This window comes from Dermacentor albipictus, chromosome 9 (genome assembly GCF_038994185.2).
Source record: "Dermacentor albipictus isolate Rhodes 1998 colony chromosome 9, USDA_Dalb.pri_finalv2, whole genome shotgun sequence".
NCBI lineage: Eukaryota > Metazoa > Arthropoda > Arachnida > Ixodida > Ixodidae > Dermacentor > Dermacentor albipictus.
The window spans coordinates 23686262-23712771 of NC_091829.1; the positions used below are offsets into that span (position 1 = coordinate 23686262).

Genomic DNA, 26510 nt, shown 5'->3' on the forward strand with positions numbered 1-26510 from the left:
GCTCACTATAAATCAAGTTACACCAATAGGGGCTCTTTATGTCTAAAACTGTCATGCTCAAGCCACTCAAAATCGCCGTTTCGTTAGAAATTAAGAAACTCTTGATCGAGGATAGAATCAACCTTAGAAATATCATCATATTCTTAGCACTATAATTACAAAATTATGCCCTCCAGTCTAGGATAAAATTAACAATTAAGAAAATGGTCGTTATGCTTACTCAGTAACGTATTTCTGACATGACCAACGTTTTGGTTTTCAGTGCACATATAACGTATGATATCCACAGACTAAATATGTAGTATGAAAATTAGCAAAAATACATTGTGACCAAATCTGCATTTTTGCGCGCACATGAGCACATCATAACCGTTATCAACAGAAATGATAAAAATGTAATATGACAACGGCAATAAGGCATACTATATGGAACATGACAACAGAAGGTAAATGAAAATAGGTGCAAGTTAGTACTCCTGCGACGCCGGATGTCCTATTTACTCGATATTGATAGGGGTGCATAGAGGTGCATAAGGGTGAATAGGGGTGTATAGGGTGCCAATCGGAACGGTGATGTGCTTTCCATAAATGCTAGAGAAGATGTCGGCCGCTAAAAAGACCAAACGGAGGCCTACTTGAACTAAACCCACCAAAAGAGCAATAGGTGCATAATTTAGCAGTGATCATGCAAAAATACCCGGTTAAAAGGACATTTGCCAAATCTATTGCCAATGCTTTCTTGCTATAGGGCATAAGATATGTTATGTTCGCAGTTTATATAGCCAGACATTGGCAGAAAGAATTTCGTGATGCAACCTTCAGTATTACTGCGCTGCCAAAATAAACCACTTTTGCGTTCTTAGACCCTTCTTTTGCACATGTTGCTTAAGCAGCACGGTCGTCTTTGTCAGAGTTACTCTCTCGGTAAAACACTAGGAAAGACGGTGCAGCAAGGGCATCTTGTGCGGAGTTGTACTCTTTGTTGTGGTTGCTGAACGAGGCAAGGACCAGCATGCGTCATAGGGTTGCAGCTTATGCCAACGGTGCATCCGAGAATGTGTAGCTGGCCGACGCTACCTGGGCGTCACATGGAGGCTAGGCGCGCCCTCGTCTTTATCCGTATCTTTTACGACGAAGGTGGCTTGTTGGCGAGGAGCTAGAGCTGGGTAGTTGATTGTGTAGGCATGAAAGGGTATTTGCATTCATTGGGGATACCTTTGAGCATGCACAGCCATTTAACTAGGGATGCTTATACTTACAGGCACATTGATCACACGACGTGTCCGAACACACATAGTTGGAGCACACAGCTACGTCATTGTGGAAACGCACTGAAAAGGCACGATACTGCCTGATTTAATATCAGCCGCTTTCTCCAGATCTCTACTCCAGGGAAAAACCGATAATTTCATGTCCCTTCAATCAGGTGATCCGAAGATGCCACTAGCTCTGCCTTCATGGCAAAAGGGGTGCAATAACACGTGCGCTCTCGTTCGCTGAACACCAGTGTTGGCAGCGTTTAGCTGGATCTACATCGTGGTTGGCTTTGGCTGCGTGATGTGTTACGACGACCCCTTTTAAACACTTCCTTTTGATAAATTTGTCGTAGCCGTTCTTTGGAACCGTCGAGACGAACTTGATGAACAAGCACGTCGAGGAAGAAGATTCTGGAAGTGGTCGTGTGGCCCAGTCACTTGAGTAGAATGTCTTGCCCGCTCTGCAATGAAAACGCGCTCTCCTGCATAAATGCCTTAGTTTACAGAATTTAAGTGCTCGCGCTGGCTCAATGGAATGGTGTTACCATCAAAAGCACAAAGATGCCTAAATCGGCTCTCCGGGCAATATTCCGAACGTAACAACCTTTTTATTTACAAACAAGGCTTTTGTTTTCTTTAAAGTTATAATGTTTGTCAAGTGTATTCTGATGCTCAGTGCAACAAGCAAGCTAGATGCATGAGTTCAACGCATACAGACACGGTTGTTATGTTTAAACGCATATTGATCACGTACCTATGATATATTGGGGAACAAAATATTTCTTTTCGTTTGACTAAATTGAGTGTCAAAATTGCATCAGCGGAATATTTTGGGAGGATTTTCAGCAGACTGCTGCCGAAGCACGGATAAATCTGATCTTCTCGAGGAAGATTTATGATATTTAAAGATGAAAAAACAACAGGCGCTGCAGTGGTTGCTCTTTTTCTCGTACAGCTAGAGAAAATGGCAAAGAAAATAGGATTTCCTCCGTGGATTCAAAACGATACCTATATGGAACAACAATATCAATTCGTAAGTAAAAGCTATATTTATCTTCAAACTATGGCACAAAATTTCTTCTTAAATACGTTCGTTTCTTTGTCTTTCTTGCAGGTTCGTGATTTCAACCTAAGCGACCCCTTTTTTAAGATTATATTACTTTTCCAAGACAATGCTGCTATCAAAAAGCTCCTACTACTACGAAAGACCCCCGATAAGAAAAACAAGTAAGTACAGGACCACACGACGACAGTCACAATAAGATCATACTACCTAAAATCCCGAAATTTTTGCAACATATGTGTAGATTTGTCGCGGACTTCGATAAATTATTTCTTTAAATTTATTTCCCACGTTGTTAATCTAGAGAAAGCAATAACATCCGAGCAAGTTTCTTCAATTCAACGTTGTAAGACTTCTGGTAACTGTTTTGCAAGACCATTCATGTCAAATATTTTTATGTATATTCATATAAACTCCTGAAACGCTCGCGTTATATCAACAGGAAAATATTTTCATACAATTGCTTTTGTTCTCCCACTTATGTCTGATGTCTTTGCAGCTGGATCAGTGCACCGACCGTCGTAAACGCGTTCTACAACCCTGGGGCGAATGAAATGGGTAAATAAATTCTTACTAGTTTTAAAGCACGTGCATTAAATTTGTTGCCAAGCTTCTAGCTATAAACGACACGCCTGTTGTCCGTGTTATCTTGGGCTCATGCCTAAACCGTAGTTTTATAAACATTTTGTCTCTCTCTTCATTCGGTTGCAGCGAACCTATAGTGCATACACGGATATTGCAATCGCATTGAAAATGTTTACTGTATCAGGACCAAAGTACTCACTGCATTCTCACTGCTGCGATGAAAGGAATAATCTCAATGACTCGCAAATTGGGCAAGGTAGTTTTGCAGGAAATCTCGCTTAGTTATTTGGTCTACTGATCAGTCTTGAAATAACAAGAACTAGCCCTCGCGAAAAAGTACAGGATGTCGTTATTCGTGTTTTGGCATTGCACTTTGCACGCCTATGAGGTGCCAACAAGAAACCCAATTTCGGGCGAATCTAATATATTGCACCGTTCGTTTCAGTTTTCCCGGCCGGTATACTTCGAGACTCTTTTTACCAGCATGGACTACCGGAGTACGTAGATATCTCTTAAGCGGTAGTTTTCTTTAGCTTTTTTTTCACCCACTTTGAATGGTCGGTATTTCTAATAATAGAGACGGTCTGTAGCCTTTTTTGTGTTGTTTTCACACCACAAAACCTCGTACATTATGTCTTCTATATTAAACACTCCTTTAGAGGCATGATTCGTATTGATAGGCCCTAATCTGTGAGACCTGTACTATGTGTCTGTGCACTGCTTTATTCTTTGAGATTTGCCACCTTGCTCTTTATTTCCTTTTTCATTCCCTCCTCCTTACCTTACATTTCTATGTTTCTGTCTCCTCCCGTCTGAAGGGCAGGCAGGCGTTGCGCTCCTTCCGATGAAGGTTTCCAGCCTGACCCTTGCTTGACATTTCCTCTCAAACGAATTTGTTTTTAAAATAAATACTGATAATGATATTAATATTTATAATATTAGTAACAGTTTGCTGGTATGCGGCTTCAGGCTTGGTCGAGCGACGGGCGCGGGATGGAAGTACCACGGCTGAAGTTGTAGACCGAAGCACCCTCCGCCACTTGTAATTGTGCTTATCAGTCACCACCGTTTGGAACCGACCGGCAGGGCAGGGCACGGGCTCCCAGCACGAGCGGAATTCACGAGCAAAGGCGCTGAAGAGGACGGCCCACTATATAATTCCAATCCTTCTCTACAATAATAGTAATCATAGAAATGTAGACAGAGAGGTTTGGAGGATGTGTGAAAGAGGATTATATAAGGCTAAATAAATGCAACAGAAATTCCGAGAATTGTTTATTGATGCGTAAGCATCGTTTTGCACCGGGAAACGCAATGGATAGATATTCATAAGCTAAGAAAAGCAAGCAGGCAAAATTGAAGTTACTGCCATGCCAAGCAACGTTTACGAAATAGTAGACAATTCTCATAACATCTGTAGCACTTTTGTAGTCTTATGTTATCCTTCTTTACCCATTCTCTCATCTTCTGTCTGTACTATTATTAATATTAAGGCAACTGAGGCTTTGACCAGCCTGTTCGCGTTCGGCTGGCATTTTTGGTGGCAATGATCATTTATTTATTTATATTTATTTATGCGAATACCTACAGCGCCACAAGGGCGTTGTAGCAGGGAGGGAGGAAATTTCAGAGATACTCTGGTGCAGAAAGGACAGACTTCGAAAAGAAAACATACATAAACAGAAAGTTCAAAAAAGAATAGAGCAAGACTAATATCAGCAGGGCAACATAGGCAAGGACAACCTAGGAAACAATAATAATAAGTATTCTATTATCACGTGCCCCAACCATCTACATTTACATTATTATATCGATTAAATATCTCACCTTTTCAAATTACGCATGTTTGTACACATACGAAGCATTACACTTTTCGCCTGACAGACGGATTTTGCTGGGATCCTCGCCAAACAACGCTTATGCATTAAAAGCGCAAGTGAGGAGGTGGGGAGGGAGTAGCATGGCATAGATAGCCAACAGGTTCACAAGGCATGAACAAGTGCATGCGCCGGATTACGTTGGGCATTTGGTTTGGGAATTACGGTTGACAGGTAGCTTGGGTTGGACATTATAGCTATATACTGGCGGTGTGACATAGGGTTTGGGGTTGGGGTTGGCTTCGAAGTTGAGAACGACATTACATTAAGATATACTGTGAGAACGGCCTCATGACTGGTATTCTGTGTGGGCGGTGTTTCGTGTTAGTGTGTCTGTTGATGTGAAATCGGAAAATGAAAAGGTTTACAGTGGATCAAAAACCAGGGTCGAAGAAGAAAGATATCGTTAACTTTCAGAAACACGTATGATGGTTTAGGCGCCGATAATGTTGGTTAGCAGAAATAACTATTTTCTTTAACACCGCAAACCACGTCTTTCGCTTGAGAAATCAAGAACGGTTGCCTCATTCCGCTGGTCATTTTGTTAAGCAAAGGCCTCATCAGCACAAACTGATATAAGAATACGAGAATCGCTCTCGAGCGCCCTCACCGGGTGATTTCTATTCGACCTGTCGAAACGGGGTGGTCATGATTAATTCGGCTAAGTAAATTCAGACACTCACCTCTGGCTCAGGGCACTTTACCATGTCTCATTAGAGCGACCAGTGGAATCAAGCACGCTTCCAGGAACGCTGCCTTGACGTGTACTTCCGCGCCGGCCTTTTTTTTCATATATTAATTCAAAAGCTATCCTCTTGATCTCGTGTTTGGAGCGCCGCCTGTTTGACTTGGCTGTGATGTGTGCCTTTTAACCTTGAAGCAAAACACATCCAAGAAAGCCTGTTTACGCATAGAATTCCCTACTAAAATTATTAAAGGAAATTCTGGCACTAGTGTGTACGGAAACTACAATTATGGCGTATAGCCCATATGAAAAGGATAGGCAAATACGTCGATTTCCTTTATCTGGCTTCAATGGTATTGTTCACTTTGAAAATATACCGTCTTACAAATAAAACAAAGAACTATTAGCATTTAAAGGCGAAAATTCACAAACATTATGTGAGTGGACATATACAAAGTTAGTTTCCTCATACGCTTAGAAAACTGTAGGATCCTTTGGAAGATTCCAAAGATCAACAGCAATAAATAACACCGGAAAAGTGCTTCAAGGTACAAGCATGATGAAATGAATGAACGCTTTCAATCATTCTCAAATTAGCTGAACTATCGTAGCGCCAGAGTTCTTGTAATTTTTGTAGGAAATGCTATGCGTTAAAGCATATTGGAATTGCGCTCGCTTTTGTTTTCTTCAGGTCGCCCAGCCAGTGACAATAGCGTTTCCTTCAGAGATATTTTGTACAATATCGTAAATATATTGCGACTCCGCTTTCCTGCTTCAGTTGTCTAGCTGCTCCGAGACCGCGATGCGTGCTCTGCTCTCGTGATGACTCTCTAGCTCGGATTGGGAGCGTGCGTGAGATATGCGGTCTGAGATGTGGCACATGAACAAGGTGACAAATCGAATATACCGTAAGCCTGGGGAAACAACTACTGCAACAGTAACAATTAGGTAGGACACTTTTACTGCAGCTAATTTCATTGCGATACGTAAAATTCAGGGTAAATGTTACATAGTGCCCAGTTGTATATACGCTGTACGCCAGTATAACTCGAATCAATTCGAAATAGATTTTCCACAACCGCGGGACGAGTCTAGTAGTGCCTTTCCGTGTAGCCCAAGCCGAAGCACGTGCACTGTGTCGGTGATAACTTTCCGAAGTGAAGCGTTCTTCGAATGCTCACTTTTGCTAACTGAGACTGCTAGCGCTGCCATCGCTTCACAATTTTGGGCGAAACCGCAACTTTTCCAACGCAATAGCCAAAGGAGCTACAACACAAGCACAATGACCCTGAAGTTCATGTGCTTGTCATTTACAGCATTGAATTGTGATCCTCGAATCTGTAGGCACAAAAACTTTTTCTTACGCTTCGGCATACGTGTGTTGGCTCATTTCATATATACCGACTATTCTGGCAGGCAGACTGAGATTCCCAACCTGAATGTTAACGTACAGATGCCTTGCGTACGCTAGCCAGCTGCACTAAACCCTTTGCAGCTTTTTACTTTGGCATGTGGGCACCGTCACACCGAGCCAGAACACGCGTTGAGCACTTTGTTCTTCCTTATGCTGAAGCGCAGCTACAGTCTTCCAATTACACCATCTTTAACCTGCTGCCTTTTTACATCTTTCATGAGCACGAGAATGAGCGGCGCGCTATAGAGTGTTAAACTAAACTTAATTTCGGGTATTTTGCGTGACCAAACCACGATGTGATTCTGATCCAAAATCAGGAAGGGGGCCGACAGATTGAGTTAGCAAACTGCTGTTACATAAACAGGGATAAAGTGCCTCAGTAATGCTGGCCTACGTTTCGATAGGTGGACCCATTTTTGGCACACCTAGGTCCACCTATCCAAACGTAGGCCTACCTTACTGAGGCCTTTTATCCCTGATCATACAACTTATATACCACGATATCTTTATGAGACAGGTCGTCGTGGGGGACTCCGGATTAATTTTAACCACCTAGAATTCTTTCAAGCCGACCCAATTGACGGCCCAATGACGTTTTTGCATTTAACACCCCCATCAAAATGCGCCCCCTGCGACTGGGTTCGGTCCTGCACCTTCAGGCTAAGTAGCACAACACCATCACCATCACGCCACCACGGCGGTCCATCGGGGCTCGCATTAGCTGCGGGAGCAAAAGTACACTCAAGGCGTTTGCAAGTGACAAGCTGAGTAGCAGTATGGCAGTTGGACATGTTTTGTACAAGTTTAGATTCAGCACGAAAAAAGAGGAATATTTGATTTTTGGAGCAAACTAAGTTAAAGCAGAGTCTATACGGCAGCTGAGTTGTGAAAGTAGTCACAAATAGGTTTGGAAGCGTGAATTGGCTTTGTTAATTCGTAGGGTAGCAAACTGGACTCAGTCTAGTTAACCTCCCTGCCTTTCCGTCTTCCCTTCTCTCTCTCTCTCTCTCTCTCTCTCTCTCTGGCTTTGTTAAAGCGATGATGCGCTTAGAGGTGTGCATTTGTTGAAGTGAGGATATTCAAGTAGGCCTTGTTTCGTTGCGCGGTTCCGTAGAGAGTAGAGTCGGCAACCGGCGAACATCTGCGGGGCTAGTAGAGATGGTTATATGTTTGTACCATGTTGGTATGCGTGAGCTGTTTTGTTTTAAGCCACATTATTTGACGGCACAGTTTGCGTGAAACGAAATTGCGGGTGGCCTCGAGAAAAATCCTTTCTGCAGTAGAGCAGTCCCCAAAGTTCTAGTTAGTATACAGGAGGATTTGCTGTTCCGTAATGACATCATTGAATATGTACGTGCGCGCCCGTTGGGCGGCTGGAGTAAATTGCTAATGAAATTTTATTGCTAAGTCGGTTAACTACGGGGCGATCGGCACCATCATCGGGCATGAAATGATTCATGGCTTCGACAACTCAGGTAAGTTTTGTGATTGTTATGCTCATAACTAACAATAACAGAAAACTACAGCAACGCACAGCTTCATATGCTGGTTTTTCTGGCCCAAGATCGACGTGTGGTCACAGACCGGTATGTATAATTCGAGAGCATGTAGGGAACACTGTAAAAAAAACATCCCTCCGGTGAGGAGTGTTTCACGAAAGATTTAGGAAAAGGACATTATCGTGCACTGCGGATGTCAATTTTTGGCGCGCTTAATGTTTGAGGCGTCGGTAACAACTTAGTAGACGGTGTGATGTTCGCTACGGTTACTTTCTTGCCAGTTCTCAACATGTGGAGGCCCATACGTCAAATCTAGGTGTGAACTAGTGCATGGAAAGTGAGAGAAGACAAGACCATTCTTACAGAAACTATAATTTCTATAATACTAACTAAAGTATAATATATAATAAACATAATGCATGACTAAAATGATTCTGCACCAGCTGCGAAATTTGAACGAAAGGATAAACTTTTTTCCCTTGTATGTTTGTAGTGCTGATACATGGAACACTTGGCCGCCGTGTAATATGCGAGTCAAGACATACAAGAAATCGTGGCGCTGTTAGTGACGCTGTCGGCGTTCTTCTCAGCAAATCAGCAAGGTTTTTGATGCATCCTCAATTATAGGCATGCTCCATGATCAAGTCTCATCACTATCAATGTCATTCGCGCCTCATCGTCCGCATCGAGGCTGTTTTCAAACTATGAGGACGGAGTATCAGGCACCAACTCACCATCACCACTAGCAGAACGATTTCTATGCGATGCTACACTAGTGTTCATTGTGATCTCCGAAATACATGAACAAACGCCCCGCTTAAGCGTTCGTGTTGAAAGCAATTGCTTGGACAAAACTATTGTACAACTGCGCGACTGCGCAATTGTTAGCGCGTCTGGCTCCTCAATGCACATTGTCGCAGTGACACGACTTCAAATCTCAGGAACTCTGGCAGCCAAAGCTTTCTTTGGAGCACTTGCTCAGCCACCCTCCACGTATTTTGTTCACGTTCGTCTGTACGATTTCATTTCTTGCAACAGCTCAGTTGTTCTTCAACTACGGAACGGTTAAAGATGCCGTTGTACTACCAGCTTTGTGTGCTTGAAAAGGCGTACAGTACATATTGAAAATATATATGAATTGATTGCCAAATTACGCGGAACAGAGATATGCTCACTGGCACCACTATGTGGGTCAGAATTCTGTTCTATATAAGATGGTTTTTGTGGCTAGGATTGTTCTGCGGCGCAAGCAGCACAGTGGTGATGGCGGAAAATCTTTTTTTTACGTGCTATGGGCATACGGTGAAGTTGAAGATGGTGAGGTGGTCTGACAACAACACAAAATCGTCGATAAGGAGAACGGCTTTCATTAGAGTAACCAAATAAACAGATCTAGGGTCGAAGGAAACCAAGTTTCGAGCTCTTAACTACAGTCACACTAAATAGAAAGCGAATATAAGCGTCAGTTCCCTGGAACCGCTGCTGCGAGGATTCATTTCGCAAACCAAAGCGCACGTTCTACAGACCTGGGTATATGAGTAGTCAGCTTATTATGACTCAAATGTAGGTAGAGTAAAAAATGCCTTTATACGAATACGTGTGAAATTATTTAGGTTTTGCATGACAGCTAGGTTGAATATCTGTGGGCAGTGTTGCCGTCGTAACCAGGAACAATCTTTCCCTATTTCAGGGGATATTGGTTAATGTGTTCTGTCTGTGGTCATGCGAAAGAGAATATGTACTAAATAATTTTTGCTTGCCATATAATAGTTACATGCGACTTCTAAATAATTTGTTAACGTTTAGCAGCATGCACGCAAAAGGGACAGCGCTATCGCGGTTCTACGTGGCAGCACATGCCTGTTACCCTCTTTACAAACAAATTTTCATATTTTTTTACGGGATCGCACACGTAGAGGTATTATAAGACTCATTGTGTAAGGTATTTCTAAATACTGTTTCATATCCAAGAGTTCTCACTTAATCTTACAGGCAAGAAGTTCGACGAGGACGGACGGTTGAGAAATTGGTGGTCCAATTCGACACAAAAGCAGTTCGAAAAGAAGGCAGAATGTTTTATTCGCCAATACAGCTCCGTGTTCAGTGGACTGGCCAACAAAACGGTGAGTGCCAAATAGAGAATCTTGTCAACTACACTTGAAATTTGCCTTTATTGCATTGAGTGTTTTCCCAATAGTGTACTGAAAAGTGTTGCACACACCTGGTCATTTCATGTGGATATTTGGGAAAGACATTCTAAGCGTTCTTGCTCACGATAAACCTTCGAGAAAGATTCATTCTGGTACAAGCAGGGACTAGCCGAAAGGCCTTACTCGCGATGTACTGGCTCAAACCAGCTACAAGTTTTTACATTCTAGCCCCGAAAAACAGTTCACCGAAAGCTTTTTTCTTCGACGTATAACCGACATTTTCTGGTTTACTTCCAGTTGAATGGTGTGAATACGTTGGGCGAGAACATCGCCGACAACGGAGGATTTCGAATGGCTTTCAGGGTGCGTACGACTTGTGCACATTAATGGTTGTGGTAGAGCTATCGCGCAAAAAATGCCAACAGCAAAAGCTGCAGACAGGACGCCGTGTGAACGCAGCTGCTCCCTTGACAGGATTTCTATGGACGCAGCCCAACGATATGTGTGATTAAAATCACAGTTGTGTTAAAAAATTTGCAAAAGACTGCGCTTGCGAATTTTGGAGTTGCATAAAACAGTCTTGATGGTAACTAAAAGAGAGGATGACGGAACTACCATCAATAGAAGTTATCAACCGTGATCGAACAAACGACGTCGCTGCAGCCAACGTACGTATCGATAAGTGGGCCTGTCTTAGTCAGTTATTGTCGTTGCCCTGGCGAAGGCAGCTACACTATTCGAAACGATTGCTCTAGTGACATACCTTTTTGGTTTGTGTTGATCATTGCAATGTCGACCATCCTTCGAAAAAGCTTACTTTGCCACCTGAAATGGAAGCAGAGACGTGACTGTGTTTCGGGTTTCCCTTTTGCCTACCTCCTAGGGTTGAGAAAATATTTGGCTATCCATTGCTAAAAACAACGTTCAGACAATGTGAAAACTATGTAGCCAAACCGTCACTAATGTTAGCGAAAAAATTACGCCATCTTTGCATTCAGTCATTCAGTGACATTGTAATTATGCCACAGGCAAAAGAATGGCACAGAAAGGAAATTAACACAGTCCATATAGTGACGAAGAATTATATTAACTGAAAAGAAAAGGAAATTTGAAGTAATAAAATAACCTTTGCCTGATTCAGGACAGCAGTAATTTCAAATATGTGGAAAAGGCTATCGTTCTTTATTGAGCGAACAGTCGGCTTACGAATATGAGGAGCGTCATGAGGAAAGTTTCATAAAAAATAGCAGCCGCATAACTCATTTGTGTCTCTTCGTGCGCTTTTCTTTTTCAGACACTTGACCAACATTTGAAGGCCTTCAAGACGCCGGACGTGCGCCTTCCAGGACTGGAACGATACTCCTCGAAGCAGCTGTTTTTCATCTCAAGTGCTTTCGTAAGCTGAATTTAACATCTGCTTGTGACTGAAGCATAACAAATCAAAAACGCTGTAAGTATAGGCACAAAACGACGCAAGCAAGAGAGTAGCGAATTGGTCACCAAATACCACCATCATGTTGCCAGCTGCTTACACCATGACATTCCTTATGAAAAGGGTTTTGTTTCCTTATAAGAAGTACGATTGGATGGCTAGTGGAGTGTCGAAAGTGAAGACAGGAAGCGAAGTGTTGTGCTGCATTATTTTCTGGCGCCACTCGAAAGAATCTCATTTCAGTACATGTTCATATGTATATGGGATACTTTGAGATGCGCATGCACTATGTGCATCAGTGGCCATTTTCAAGTACTTTGCGTTCGCTCTCCATCAGCAAGCACTATTAGGCAAGGCGTTGAATGAAGGAATGAAGGAGGTGGGCCACAAATAAATCAGCTGTACAGAGGACGAGAATAGCCAACGTTCTAGCTGCAGTGGTCGGCACTGCATCGCCTGAAGGGAGCTCAACAACCAAGGTGCCATGTCCTCTCAGCGTCCACTTTTCTGACCTTGACCAGGTGCATCTTTCTCACGTTTCGCGGTCGAGAGGGGGCCCTTCGTCGTCGTCGTCAGAGGCTGGCACGTGATCAGCTCTACGATGAATTTGTAGCTGCTACCAGCTGCTACACCACCAAACACGTTTGAGAGGAATGAGGCTGTCTCGCTCATCTGTAACACACATTAAACGTAATTATAGATAGTGAGAGCATGTGTGGTTCGTCAAGGTTGCCTGTTTGATCAGTTAATATGTCCCATACAAAAAGAAAGGACGGCGCAGATTGCAACGGAACGGAAGATACCAAGCGTAACACAGAAAGACATCAATATGAGATTAAGCTGCATGATAGGACGAGGAAATTTCCAGGCATACGATGGAGTCAGTCGACGCAGGAGAGGCGTAATTATAAATCGCTGGGAAGTGCTTCAGTGGATGTGAAAGAGGGGATTGATTGTCATGATTTATAAAAGAAAATCGGCAGATCCAACGCACACGGGCGAAGTTTGCTTTGATTCTTCCAAGAAATATCTCAACTGCGTCACTGTGACGTGACTCAATGCAGCTCGCTGAATTCCCGCTCTGGTTCCTTTTTCTCTCCTGTACTTGTTTCTCCGCACTTGGTTGCTTTTCTTGGCTTCTTCCGTTCTCCGTAGCAGAATTCATGTTTTTTCTTTTGCTTGAGAATACGAATACCCACCCGGTGCCATATGCCGTTTCTAGGGAATTGGCCAAGAATGTTCACATACCCTTTGCTACAAGCGCAGTTTCACATACCTAGTACCCCAAGTTGCTTATTCGGGTACATACCCAATGACGCATGCTCAGTGGCTCAAGCTGTTCTACACTCGACAAGATAGCAGTAGCCGACAGCCAGCAGCCAGCACCGACAAAGTTGAGGGAAGGGTTAAATTGAGCTTCGCTTTAAACCAATAAATTAAACCAGAAGAAACGAAAGCGCAATGTCAGAAAGCGGACGGGACATATATGGGCGTGTCCCGTGCCCGTTCACAAGCAGTACTTGTGACAATGCCCCGCTTGCCATGAACGACTTAATATCTTGCATTAGCACCGCTTCACTTCTCCCGTTGTGCTTCCATTCTGCTTCAAGCTTACGCGAAAGCCAGAGCTTATCATTTGAAGAAATGCTATGCTGCTTCCTGGTTACTCAAGTATTATTGCGCAACAAAAGACATGGACGTAAGAGAAGAAGAACACACTCCAAGCGCTTCTCTTACGTCCGCGTCTTGCTGCGCAATAATACTTGAGTAATGAATTACCAAATTGCCCGAAATGCTGCTCTCGTTAAGCTTCCTGGTTCTTGTTAACGATGAAGCAGTGTCTATATTTAGTTATTTGTCCATGTTACTTTTGCTAAAAAAATTACAACAGATAGTTGAAACTAAGTGAAAGGCGCTAAAGCTGAAATAAATAGTCACCATGCGGCTTTGTAACACAGTCACGTGCTCGCATTCATTTTTTTCCTGAAACATGCGAAGAGTGGAATAACTTGTCACTATCGTTAGTGGCCATAACAGATCCGGTCCTTTTTAGGACCACAATAGAAAACGTAATATTGTGATTATGCCCTAACAAGTCAATGTTGCGATTTGTATTATGGTACGCTTATATTTAGATCTTTATATTAGCCTGTGCCTGTTGAGTTCCTTTACTCTTCGTGTTTATCTTTAAGTGCCTGTTTTGTTTTGCATTGTAATGGTAGAAGTGTTGTTACCTTTTTTTTCCTTGTTTTTCTTATGCGCCTACCCTCTGTAATGTACACTGTACCTTGAGGGTATCATAAATGAATAAATAAAAACAAATCCTTAAATGAACTGACCAATAAGGCTGCCCTGTAAAGCAGTTTCACGTGAACTTTTCACTGAGTTTGTTTCCGCTGCCAAACTCTTTCGATCGGTGGCTATGCGGTGCTGAACTGAAAACTTAAAAGGGTGGAAAAGGTCAATCCAAAGTGTCTTTCTCCTTGTGGACACTAACGAATGCTGTTATCATTCAGAAGCTGCCCTCTTGGTTATATGTATGCCCCCCTCCCCACTCCCTTCCCATAAAAGTAATAGAATTGAGAACAGTGGCACATTGCACTAACAACCAATGCATTCGCCTTGCAGGTCTGGTGTGGCAGCTTACGCCCGGACGCATTGCGTTTGCAAATAGAATACGACCCCCACAGCCCACGGCGGCAAAGGTGACTTTTTATTATGCTCTTTTTTACACTCATATTTCCTTAATAATAAAACATTGAAAATGAATGTGCTATAAAGCAGGTTTATTCTATTAGAGATATGCCATTTTGTCAAATTTAAGTTGGCACACATGTAACGTTTACTTCGACTTCAATATTAAAAAAGAATAGCGTTAGAAATGTCAAAGCTGTTATAGTTTGATTTCATTTATTTCACTTCTTTTTCGACGTACCTAAAGCTATTTTTGCAGGTTTTTGATAAGATCCGCGCAGAAATCTAAGGTCCCAAACCCCAGCTAGCTATGTGGGGATTCGCTTGCACAGGCGTGATGCAAAAGTTCTTTCTTACATGTAAGCAATAAATTGATTGCGGACACAATGACAACAGTTCCAGAAGTTCTCGGTTGACCAAAGACACCATAACAGGACCCCCACCCCTCCCACCAATAAAATACGTAAATAAATAAATACATAAAAACTGGATCACCGTCTTTACCTTCCCATCTTATGACTAAGGTCTCACAAGTTTGAATAAAATATACCTCTTTTCCCTGCACGAGATTCGCTAATGGCAGTAGAAAACGTCCTCGAATGCAAATGCTGCAGCTGATGTATTCAGGAAATACTTGTTTTAAGACCTACACGTAGGTTCCGTGTCGAACGGAACAATAGGAAAGTACAAATACGAATGCACGCTCCTCGCTCATTCTGTTCACTTCTTTCTCCACACTCGGCGGCTTTTGTTGGCGACTTTTTCACTTTTTCTGCAGCTGACTACTACAATTTTATTGCCGACATCGCTTCTTGCATCTTGTTCCGCTTGTCTACGCCGGCACCTACCTACTGGCACCTACTCAGTCTTGAGGACTGACCAACAATGTTCGCATACCTAGAGTCACATACCGAGTTGCGCATATCCAGTGCAATGTTGTCTACTCGGGCACATACACCATGATACATGCCGAGTTGCACAATGCCTAGTCGCCCAAGTCGGCATCAAAAAGAGCTTATATACCTACAGACATACAGAAAAGTGCGTGAAGTTGCACAATAATGTTAATACCATTATTAAATAGTACCGATGACAGGCTAGGAATATTTTTGGCAGTTCTCGTTTGAAGAACGTCTGACGGTTACGGATCAAGCTGAAATGACTCGTGCTGGACAGATATTTGTCCTGCTTTCGCGATATCTTCTGATTTGCTTGTGTGGCATGTTTGTGGGTCATAAATCCTTTTTCTTTGTCTGTTTTGCAGAATAAACGTCTCCTTGAGGAATATGAAATCATTTACTTCAGTATTTCGCTGCGAAGAGAAGGGGAAGATGCAATTCAAGGCCAAAAGCAACGAGACTTGCGTGCTGTGGTGACTTTATTACAATAAACTGATTAAGTTACTGTACTTCAAACAACCCTTATGGCACTTTTTCACCCCGTAATTGTTTCATTTTTTTCTATTCAAGACTGACATGGCAACGACAACTGGAAACTCTCGCACAGCCTTATCAATTTGCATGGGTTTAGTGTCGCCATCCCCTATTGTTGCACTAACGTTTTCTTCGACTCATTTCTGCCTAAAACTTGCAGCGAGTGGAACCACCTTCCCCCCTTCCATTGCCTCAGCTGTGGACGTGCCATCTTTCCCATCAGCGCTTATAAACTACCTAATGTAATAGCAGCACAACTTTCGGTTAAAAACTTCCACTCTGTAATTTCGTGTTTCGTTTTATTTTTGTAATAGCATCAATAGCTTTGTATAGAAATCTCCCCTCTGTACTTCTGTATCTATTTCTATTTTTGCATTGTACACACCCCCTCTCTAACGCCCTCCGGGCCTTGAGGGAACTAAAATAAACAAATAAATAAATAAATAAACAAATTTTATTTAAATTATTTTTATTTAGTTTATTTATTTTATAATAATATAATAATTAATAATATAATAATATAATAATATTTTATCAAATATATTAAATTTTATTTTATTTTTTTAAAACAACTATTTATTTTTGATTCGACGCCTTTTTGCCGTTAGCCCTCGGCTATTGGTCAAAAGTTTTCAGCTGCATCCACTTCACTTGCCTCTCATGCGACGTCACAGAACCGCAAGAACTTACTGCGTCCAAGTGACGTGTACGCATTAAAGATGCATTAATATGCCGAACAAAAGTAAAGTGTCTTCTGAATAGCAGCAGGCTGCCCCGTTCCGAAAGGAATAAAAGATGGCTGCCCCCGATCGCTCCGGCACTGGCTACGCGCTCCTTCCGGAGAGCATAGGCTTATATGCGTGTAATAAAGCTTTCTGCGTGACTGTGTAACGTTTTCGAGAACTTTCGGCACGTTTACGACCTCGTTCTGCCAACTATTCTTTGCTGAGGATCCGTCTTAGCGTCATTCTTGAGTTTCCGTTGCACGCCCCCGCGATTGTCGACGAGCCACCGCAAGCTAAGTAAAACAAAGCGGACCAATCGCAGACGCCGGCACCACCCTCTTCATCCGGTTATCAATATTCACTGCTGTGGCTCGGCCCCATCGAATCCCTCTCCACTTGAGCATGATCCTCGCCCCTTGTGAGCCAATTAGATAAGACAAGCCGCTCAGTGCAGGCGATATTATTCGTTTTCCAAGCAAACAAAAGTGACCTCTATATGAACGAGCGGAGCATTTGATTGGTTTGTTGAGACAACCCTGCGGGTGACCGCCCTATGCTTGCGTCGGCGGTTACGCAAATTTGACGTCAGGAGATTGGAATAAAAACATATTGGAATAGTTTTACGTTATACGGCCCATAGTGTATAACAGCTTCGCTGTAAAAAGAAAACCATGTTTGGCATTGCTCACCGTCATAGCACTGCCATAAGCGAGGAATACCATTGGCAGAGAAGTGGACAGGTCGCCCTGAGTCAAATACCCCTGACTTGTACTCCTCAATGAAATTTGTTTCCTAGCTGCCTTTACTTGCACGCTTCACAGTATGTGCAACTTCACGGGCAGGGGGTCCGAACTACTGCAGCGATGTCATCTCTTATTATGATGTTGCAATAAATGAACACTGGTAAGCGCAGTTTCAAGACGGAACTAGAGAAGAGACCGAAACATGGGACAAGCGTTTCTATTGTCTTCTCTTGTCTTCGTTGTCCCATCTTGAAACTGCGCTTTCCAGCGTTCACTTATTAGCATCTGCCAACTATAGCACGGCAACGAATTTTGTTAACCGTTATGAAGTTGTCTTTTCAAGCCATGCTTCCTAGTTTCAATAGCCAATTGGCAAGGCTAGATTCAGTAGGGTACCTCAGCTGGCTCATAGAAGTGGTCTTGGAAACCCCCTACCAAAAGATGAATAAAATTTAGCAAATATTATAAACTCTGTTCAAGAACGAAGCAAGCCTGTTGTAGGGCCGTATGTCCACAAGCTTTCCCGCAACCTTAAGGTCGTAAATAGATACGGTGTTTTCAGTTCAGCCAACCTGCGTGGCACCGAGGTGAAGCAGGTAATGCCAGAAGAAGCAAGTCAGAACTTTCGTGAAATGCGCGATTGGCGTCGCATATGAAATGCTGCCATCGTGTGGTATAATACTACGTATGTCAAACAGGACGCTGTGTCAATCACCGAGAACAGGGGTATGCACTATCATCATAAAAGAACGTGGGTACCAAGTGAAGGGAAGTGCAGTAGAGGACGGCAGAAGGCTATAGGTGGTGCGATGAAATGAAGAAATTTGCGGGTGCTGGTTGGAATCGGTTGGCGCAGGACAGGGGTGACTGGAGATCGCAGGGAGAGGCCTTCGTCCTACAGTGGACATAAAATAGGCTGATGATGATGAAGGAATAAACAAATTCATTACGGCACTGTATTGCCTGCCAATATAATTCGCTGCTTCGTTTTCCCTGATGTTCAGTTCACGATAATGTTAATCCTTGGTGTCGTACCAATAGTAGAGGGCGTTGTCGCCGCTGCTGCCAAAAGTTGAAACCACGATCCCGTGCTTAGCAGGGCAAAACCATAGCAGCTGAGCCACCGCGACGATTAAGGATTACTTTTAACGCGACAGCGTTAGGGTCCCCGTGTCGCAGAAAACCCGGTGTCGGCTTCGGTTTCCAGCGCCGGAGTCTCCGTGAGTGAGAATTCCTGTATATATTTAGGTATATGCATACGCCTCGCTATATGACACGCAACATACGCGGGTTATATTGCCACACCATTCTGTCGCTAAAGTTGCTCATACCTTGTCATACATTCTCGACAAAGTTATTCCTCTCAATTCTGATAGTGACCACCCACAAAAGAAATGTGATCAAACAAACCCCGACAGCGCATGCCTTATATGCTAAATCTTCTCAGACTGAAATATTAAAAGAGCGAAACAACAGCAATAGCAGAAACCTGAAAATGAGGCAATATTTTTTGGCGCGGCTGTGCACCACCTCCAGGATCGGGCCACGCAAGAGGCCGCGTTTCTGCAACGAAGCTGGCTGTTTCTTCAAGACAGTGTTCACCCCCAGCGTTTGCCGGTAAACATTGCGTTCACATAAGCTGCAGTTGCCGGGAAGCCTGAGCAGCAGCAAGGGATCTTTGAATGATATCGCATTCCAATCTTAAAGGCGAAGCTTAAGCCCCCTCCAATTTTTAATCACAAGATCAGTAACTTCCTTTAAAAAAACTGCATCAATAGCCTCTTAACATCATTAGAACCTGGTTGCAAACAATCTTTCTAGGGACGAATGGCTGCTCTGTGACTAGTTGTAGATTTACTTTAGGTAAATGTTCGGCAAAAAATATCAGAAGTTGTTGGAGAAAAAAAGATGTTTAAGGACTTATGTGCCATAGGCACATGCAAAAGGGTCCGTTGCAAGGAAAACGTCACGGGTTGTCGCGTAAAACATAAAACTGCTAGATGAATCGACTGCCAAAAATACTAAATGACAGACCAAAAGCAAACATCACAGGTTGTCATGTAGGCTTCCGCCACGAAACCGAAACCAAAGCTTTCAATTCCCATTTTGTTTCTGCATTGCGTCAAAAATTTTTTTTCGTTGTTTTGCTTCTGTTCATTTGCGATACATTGGTTAGCAGACGGAGAAGAGTAGCCAAAACTTGTTCTAATATGTGTGATTAGTCATTGGGATGTTGGGAAATCCCGAATAATTTGTTTCTTTCCAATACCAATACGAATGGCGGGTAATATTCGATTCGTATTCGAAACACCGAATATTTGTTCCTTCTCCCCCCCTTCCCCTCCCTCGCTTAATAGCCTGTTGCCGTTTTTCCTTTGGCTCTTTCTGGCCAATAGAGCGTCCATGTGAGCGATGAACGACTCATTCATTCATGCTGTGTTGGCACTGCGATAAAGCAAAGAACGAATATAAAATTTGACTGCATGTTTCTTGGCTACAGGTGCTTGAACTTTAGCGAAAGTAAAAACAATACACTGAGGCGTACATAGACGCAGAAGGTTCGACTACACTTCACGTCTTGTGCTTAGGAAAGGGGGCTTCAGTTCGGTCTTTCCTGATTTTTGGAGCGATAATTTAAGTAAAAAAAAAAGATGAAATTTCAACAGGACGTTGTAATGTCAAACATTTGTTTTCTTCGCGACAAACCTTCGACTATCTCCATTTTGACGCAGACACGGGAAAGGTCTTCGAGCATTATACGACTAGATACGTGAAGAATCTGACACACATTTCAAAAATAAACAGCCTAAAATGTTTTGAAGACATTGACGGAGAGATAGCTTTTCCCTTTTCGTTAACACAATAGCGGCGCCCTGTGTGAGCATTGTGTAATAGTTATAACAAAGAATAAATGCTTATTGACTCCATATAGTTCATGAAACATTTATGGAGAAATCTTAAAATTTAAGCCAGTCGATGCATAAGACGGACGCGCTTCGCGGAACGTGGCAACGTGTGTCACAACAAGGTTTTTAGAGCATGGCAGTATCCACGTACATAAGATGCACGTAAAAACTATCGCGTGTCATATGGAAGATACACCTAAAGGCCCCTGTTTTCAACACTCGAGCCAAGCGAATCCAAACCTGCTAGCCGGATGCCTATCCAAATTACGGCACAGTATCTGCCATCTTTTCCTTATCGAAAGCGACCTCTTGTTCTTTCACGAACATGCTAGAACAATGAAAGCAGCACGCGAAGACCCTCCACGTGGTGGGCACGTGACGGCCACGTAAGCATGAGGTACCGTTCGTGTTGCGTTCTTCGAATTCGCACTATGCAGAACGTAGCGCTGTTATGTACGCAAACTGTCGATTAAACACCAGACGTGCGGAAGAATGCGTCTGCGTTCCAGCTTAGAATTTATACAAAAAAAAAGAAAGTGTGCACAACAACTGAGAGAAAACTCCAAGTAAAATATCAATGTGTTTTGTGCCAGAGTTTCAGGACAAATGTAAAAGAAATGCTGCTTGCTTCAGCATATTTTATTGAGTGGAACGTGCCTCGAGTTACTCATCGCACCTTCAATCACCGAATTGCGAGACAAACTTCCTAGCTTATTATGTTATTTAGCAAAACTTAATAAATTGTTTGTTCAGTAATATTCAATTTTGATTTACTGACGTCCACTGTGACTAGTAATGGTTTGTTGAATAAAAGACGTTACTGTCCCCACGGCGCTGTGGTTTAATTTTGGCTTCTTATCCACATTTGGAGCAAGTGTTATGGTTCCAAGCAAGCGTTCACATGCAATCCTTGATAGTATGTTTGGAGTGTTCTTTAGAAAGAGATGCCTCGATATATCTCAGTAAATGAACAACGAACAGAATGCAGAAGTATTGTATTGTTTAATAAGTAATGAAATCTTTTATTTGGGAAGTTGATTATTTAGCACGAATGTCAGTTGTCTAATCCATGTAACGTGATTTGCCATCTTGACCTCCTTCTTTCTGCGTTGCTTGTATCATCCTGGACTAGCACAATTTACCATAACTTGCACCGCTGGTTCGGTTTCATCTTCGAACCATTTGTACAGTTGAATACCGTGGAAAATTCTTCCATGTTTTGCATTGGTATGTTTACTCTACAAAAAAAAAGAATAGCAAAACTGCACTTAGCAAATATCCCCCGAAAAGTGTGTTAAATTGCGTATTATAACAACAAAAATTGTTTTTTTTGGGATTGCTAGTTCTTTGAAAAGTGTTGTCAATGCCCACAGTAGCATGCAGTGAGCGGTTGAGTGAAAAATGAATATGATATTATTTTCCGAAAGTGCATGCCGATGCATAATTTAGACTCTTTCTTCCCCAGTGTTGTTTTTCTTTTGTAAATCGTTCGCCCGAAACTGTTGGAGGGTGTCTTAAATCGAGACTCGTAAATTTTAAGTAATATGTCTTTCGTTTTGATCAACACAAGTGATAAACAATGGACGAGATGTTGCTGAAGATCGCGGTGTGCGTTAAAATTTGCGGTAACATATTATAGCGTGAAACCAGCGTAAACTCAAAGAAGAAATTGCAACCCTTGACTCACCGTTGTGGGAGTAGAAATCAGATCGTATATAATATGGGGAGCGGATGAGTTAAGAGGAAGTAGGGACTGCATACTTTAACAACAACACATGGACCTGGAATAAGTACTGAAGGAATTAAATGTTTAAGTGGTCCAAATATCTTGTCAGAATGGGTTACCTTGAAATAATAATCTTACATCCTGTTAAAAAAGTTCGGCATCTTGTTACCTGCAAACATGTGAAGGCGAACGCCTGCTGTAATCTTGATTATGCGCCGTCGTGCATCGTGGCATTGCTGCTTTCGCAGTTCGGCTTCTTTGGCTCATTTCGACGCTTAGCTTAGGCTTCGCGCACTCGTATAGCGTGGTCAGACTCGCGCCAACGGCGTTTCTCTTCCACATTGCATCCTCTCAGCAGAGCAATGAAATGTATGCTGTCCTGTGTGCATGCACTGTATGCACTTTTCGCCTCATTTTGTTGAGTGCTTACAGCTTCATCCTTAAGGGAGTATGATCCATTGAAATTTTTTGCTTGTTCACGGGAGTGTGAGTAACTCAGAAGGTAACGTGATTGTTTCTTTTTGGACCACTCGAGTAGACGCCGCGTTTCAGTACAGTAAATAAATATGGGGTTTTATATGCCAAAACCACTTCCTGATTATGAGGCACGCCGTAGTGGGGGACTCCGGAAATTTCGACCACCTGGGGTTCTTTAACGTGCACCTAAATCTAAGCACACAGGTGTTGTCGCATTTCGCCCCTATCGGGATGCAGCCACCGTGGCCGGGATTCGATCCCGCCACCTCTTGCTCAGCAGCCCAACACCATAGCCACTGAGCAACCACGGCGGATCGTTTCTGTACATTCTGTGCGTGATTCCAATGAATGTATGCACTGTATGCTTTCTTTTGCTGAGCGCTCATAGCATCTGCATTACGACAGGAATAAGCCATTGCATATTTCGCTTCCTTAGGGGAATATAATCTAAATTACGGGGTAAATTTTACGTGCCAAAACCACGATCAGATTATGGGGCACGCCGTAGTGGGGGCTGCGGGAATTTGCACCACCTAGGGTTTTCTAACGTGCACCTAAATCTAAGTACACAAGTGTTTTCGCATTTCACCTCCATCGAAATGCGTCAGCCGTCGCCGGGATTCGTGTTACCTCCGTGCTTAGCACCCCAACACCATAACCACTAAGCAACTACGGCGGGTGGGAAGCATAATCGATTGCCGATGATGACAATTTTCGTACCATTACACCGGACGACGTGTTTTTTTCGAGGCCATCGCGGTTATCAACCACTTAAGGCTGCCGTGTTAATAAATACGGGAACGTCAGTGGACCGAAATAAAACTTGTTCCCGGTGGGAGCTGGGAACAAGTCTTCAAAGGCACTTATAAATTTTCAGCGGCATTTAGCTTCAGTGCTCATTGAAAACTAGCGTGCGAATGAAGTGTTACACCTAGTTAGGTTAAATTTGGTTAGGTTAGGTTACGTTAGGTTAGTGATAGTGGGAGCACCGATAGCGCACTGAGAAGTGGCCAACCTTAAGTTACGTGCGTCCAAGTGACACAGGCCAATCGCTGAGGACGAAAAAAACTCCCGCTTCACCATTACGGACTCTCTATCGGGATTTGTTCACCACGCATGCTGTACTCCGTACTAGCTTGGCGAGGGACAAATGGATCAAAGCGCTCCCTCCATTGTAGTACCTAGGCAACGGCAGATTTCGAGGAATAATAGTCCCCAGATTTCTTTTTCCCCACTCACGCATGCACGTGTCTGTCGGGAAAATAGGAGAAAGAAGCTGTCGCCGCTTTCCTCGCTTCCCTTTAAACCCCTTCCACCACGTTGCAGAGGTGCGAAGAGTAGACACACTTTTGGAAGAAAAACGAAAAGTATTGGTATTTAATCAGGGAGGTGTGTGGAAGCGTGTCCCGGAAGGGCGCCGTAAGTTTTAAATGGGTGTCGCCTATACTTGCCTTCCCGGCGCTGCGACGGCTCCGTGAAGACGCTACAAAATCGTACATATAACGCTGGCATGCCTTTGAGAGCGTCGTTTGTTTGAGAGAGAGAGAGATAGGAGAAGGGGGTTGCAGCGACACTGAGGAGGCAGCGTCGATCTGGGCGTTGTGCTGCCGATAACGGGCCGGTCACACGGTTCCGTGCTCCGTATTTTTTCCCTATGTACAAGCGTTCGAAACATGATGCGCGCTGCTTGGACGAAATTTTCACGTTGCCGCCATGGCTGGGATTCTTGTAATGACATCTTAGATATTGACTATAGATCAGCAGGGCAATCCGAACTCGCTGAGACTCACTCAGAAACTCTCGTTTTCGCTTAAGGCTTAGTCGGAATCAGACTCATCTGAATTATATTCATCCGCGTCCACTCGGACTCACTCAGTGGTCAGTCTGAGTAGTTTCAGTGAGTCAACTCATGAGTCAATTTGCCGACCTATGGCTAGTACTAAGAAGCTCTTGCTGCTGTGGCCTCAAAACATGACTCATGCATTGGGCTTTCCTATAACTTCCTTTTTTCTCTTTTTAGGGTTAAGCTTCCATAACTATGATGAATGCCTTCTTATTGCTCACTTGGCTGTTACACTCAGCTTTATCCCTATAACAATGGAGAGGCTTATACATACCTGTATTTTTCAGGGCTGTGTGGGTCATACTGAATTTGAAACTGTCGCTTCTCTTTACGAAACCGACTGCACCATACCTGTGGAAAAGAACATCTCTGTCAGTGTTATGCTCCAGAGCCTCTTTGAACTGTGCTATTCGATTTAAAAAAACTTTATTTAGCTGTCCAAAGCAACATTTGGAAATGGAATTCATACCATTGCTTCTGCAATAAAGAATAGTTGCTTTCCAGATAAGTTTGTTAACCCAGGTAGGCGAGTGTCTTCCCCACGACATTCTTCTTGCAGTAACCTTTCATAAGCCTGGAACATAAATGTATCGGGGCTCTTACTTCAGCACATTGTGCAGGATTTGACAATCTTGAACAGAAGATTTTTCTGCAAAGAATATATGTATTCGGAAAAAAATCTGGGAATCCTCAATTATTTTCGTGACGATGGCTCTGTCGTAAAGTTAACATAAGATTATGCGTTCATTGACAAGGTTCGTTATAAGTGCGATGACAATTAAAACACATTAGTAAAAGTACCTATTAACTATTATCTTGTGTGCCTGTGTTTTCGACAGCATTGTAATTATCTGTGCTTTGTAATTAGCGTTATATCTAGTCCACGCGCTCTTCCCCTTGATGTCCTTCATGCTATTGCAAATTTTATGTACCTAACTAGCGCTGCTTCATCACCATTTATCTCCATGGGTGATTTCAAGGTTCCTTGCATCCATTGGCCATCGCTAAATACAACAGGTCGTGACGTAGCAATTCGTAATAAACTAATAAACATTTCCTCGCCCTTTGGGCTCACTCAAGTTGCTTCTAGTGAAACTAGGGTAAATTCCATCCTCGATTTGGTTTTCTTAAGCGCTGATCTAGCCAAAAATTACTTCTCTTGCGAAGTAATTAACGAACTTCCAGATCATAAAGGTGTTTTATGATCGCTCTCTTATCTAACTTCCAAATCACCCTATACGTTTACTGGTTTCCCTGAGTTCACTCGTGCAAATTACTCATCCTTTAGCTAATCATTTCGATACGTTTTGCTCTGTGTCAGATAGACAGGATGTAAATTATTTTGTTGATTAATTTGAGGATCTTGTCAAGTCATGCATCCAACGATTTGTGTTCATTAAAATTAAAAAACCTGAAGCTAACCTTCCTTGGATGACTCGCAACATCTTGTATTTATCTCGTCGTGCCCGTAGGCTTTGGCGTTTTAAACGAAACAATGGTCCTATAAACCTGGACATGTTTCATAAGGCAAAAAATGAACTGAATTTGACATTGCAACCGGCCAAATATTTCTTTTTTTTTCGTTCAACTGCCTGACTCTCATAAATATTGGTCTTCTATTTTACCTCACGTTGCTTCACCCACTTCATTCAAAATTGATAGTAACGTCATCATTGATCCTTCAGTAATTTGGATGCTTTCATCAAGTATTCTCAGTTTGTATTTGGACCCGATAACAACCTCATTCCTTCTCTCACCAATGTTGTTAGTTCAGAAGCAATTACTCACATAGACATCAACAATTAGGGCATTCCTAACATCGCATTAAACTTGGATAGCGAGAAACGCACCATCCCGGACGGCATACACAATGCATGCTTGGTTCGCTATCTCTTGTAGTCATCAATATATCTGAAGGTCATATTCAACAAATCTTTATCATCTGCCGCTCTTCTTTCCTCATGGAAGTTAGCTAAAGTGCTTCTTTACAAATCCGGTGATA

General features: G+C 42.8%; 2 protein-coding genes across 2 annotated transcripts in view; one reads left to right on the forward strand and one right to left on the reverse strand.

The window, feature by feature from the left end:
• Positions 1-972: 972 nt before the first annotated feature.
• Positions 973-26510, reverse strand: part of LOC135902016 (neprilysin-1-like) — a 119970-nt gene continuing 94432 nt past the window's right edge. The window contains exons 21-23 of the mRNA XM_070525628.1: positions 24978-25082; positions 24783-24859; positions 973-1717 (exon numbers count right to left, since the gene is read on the reverse strand). Coding sequence (XP_070381729.1) covers positions 1456-1717; positions 24783-24859; positions 24978-25082 — 444 coding nt within the window. The 3' untranslated portion in view covers positions 973-1455. The remainder of the gene's footprint in view (positions 1718-24782; positions 24860-24977; positions 25083-26510) is intronic.
• Positions 8306-16031, forward strand: LOC139050088 (neprilysin-1-like). The gene is made up of 6 exons (XM_070526292.1): positions 8306-8355; positions 10372-10502; positions 10827-10892; positions 11824-11925; positions 14590-14666; positions 15920-16031. The coding sequence occupies exons 1-6, from the start codon at positions 8331-8333 to the stop codon at positions 16029-16031; spliced, it is 513 nt and encodes a 170-aa protein (XP_070382393.1). The 5' UTR covers positions 8306-8330.

What these genes read in the sequence shown, in the direction of transcription:
- LOC139050088 (XM_070526292.1), top strand. Translation starts at nt 8,331, where the DNA reads ATGATTCATGGCTTCGACAACTCAG. An exon ending in GTGGACTGGCCAACAAAACG is followed by an intron (nt 10,503 to 10,826) that starts GTGAGTGCCAAA and finishes GTTTACTTCCAG; the next exon opens with TTGAATGGTGTGAATACGTT. An exon ending in CACAGCCCACGGCGGCAAAG is followed by an intron (nt 14,667 to 15,919) that starts GTGACTTTTTAT and finishes TCTGTTTTGCAG; the next exon opens with AATAAACGTCTCCTTGAGGA.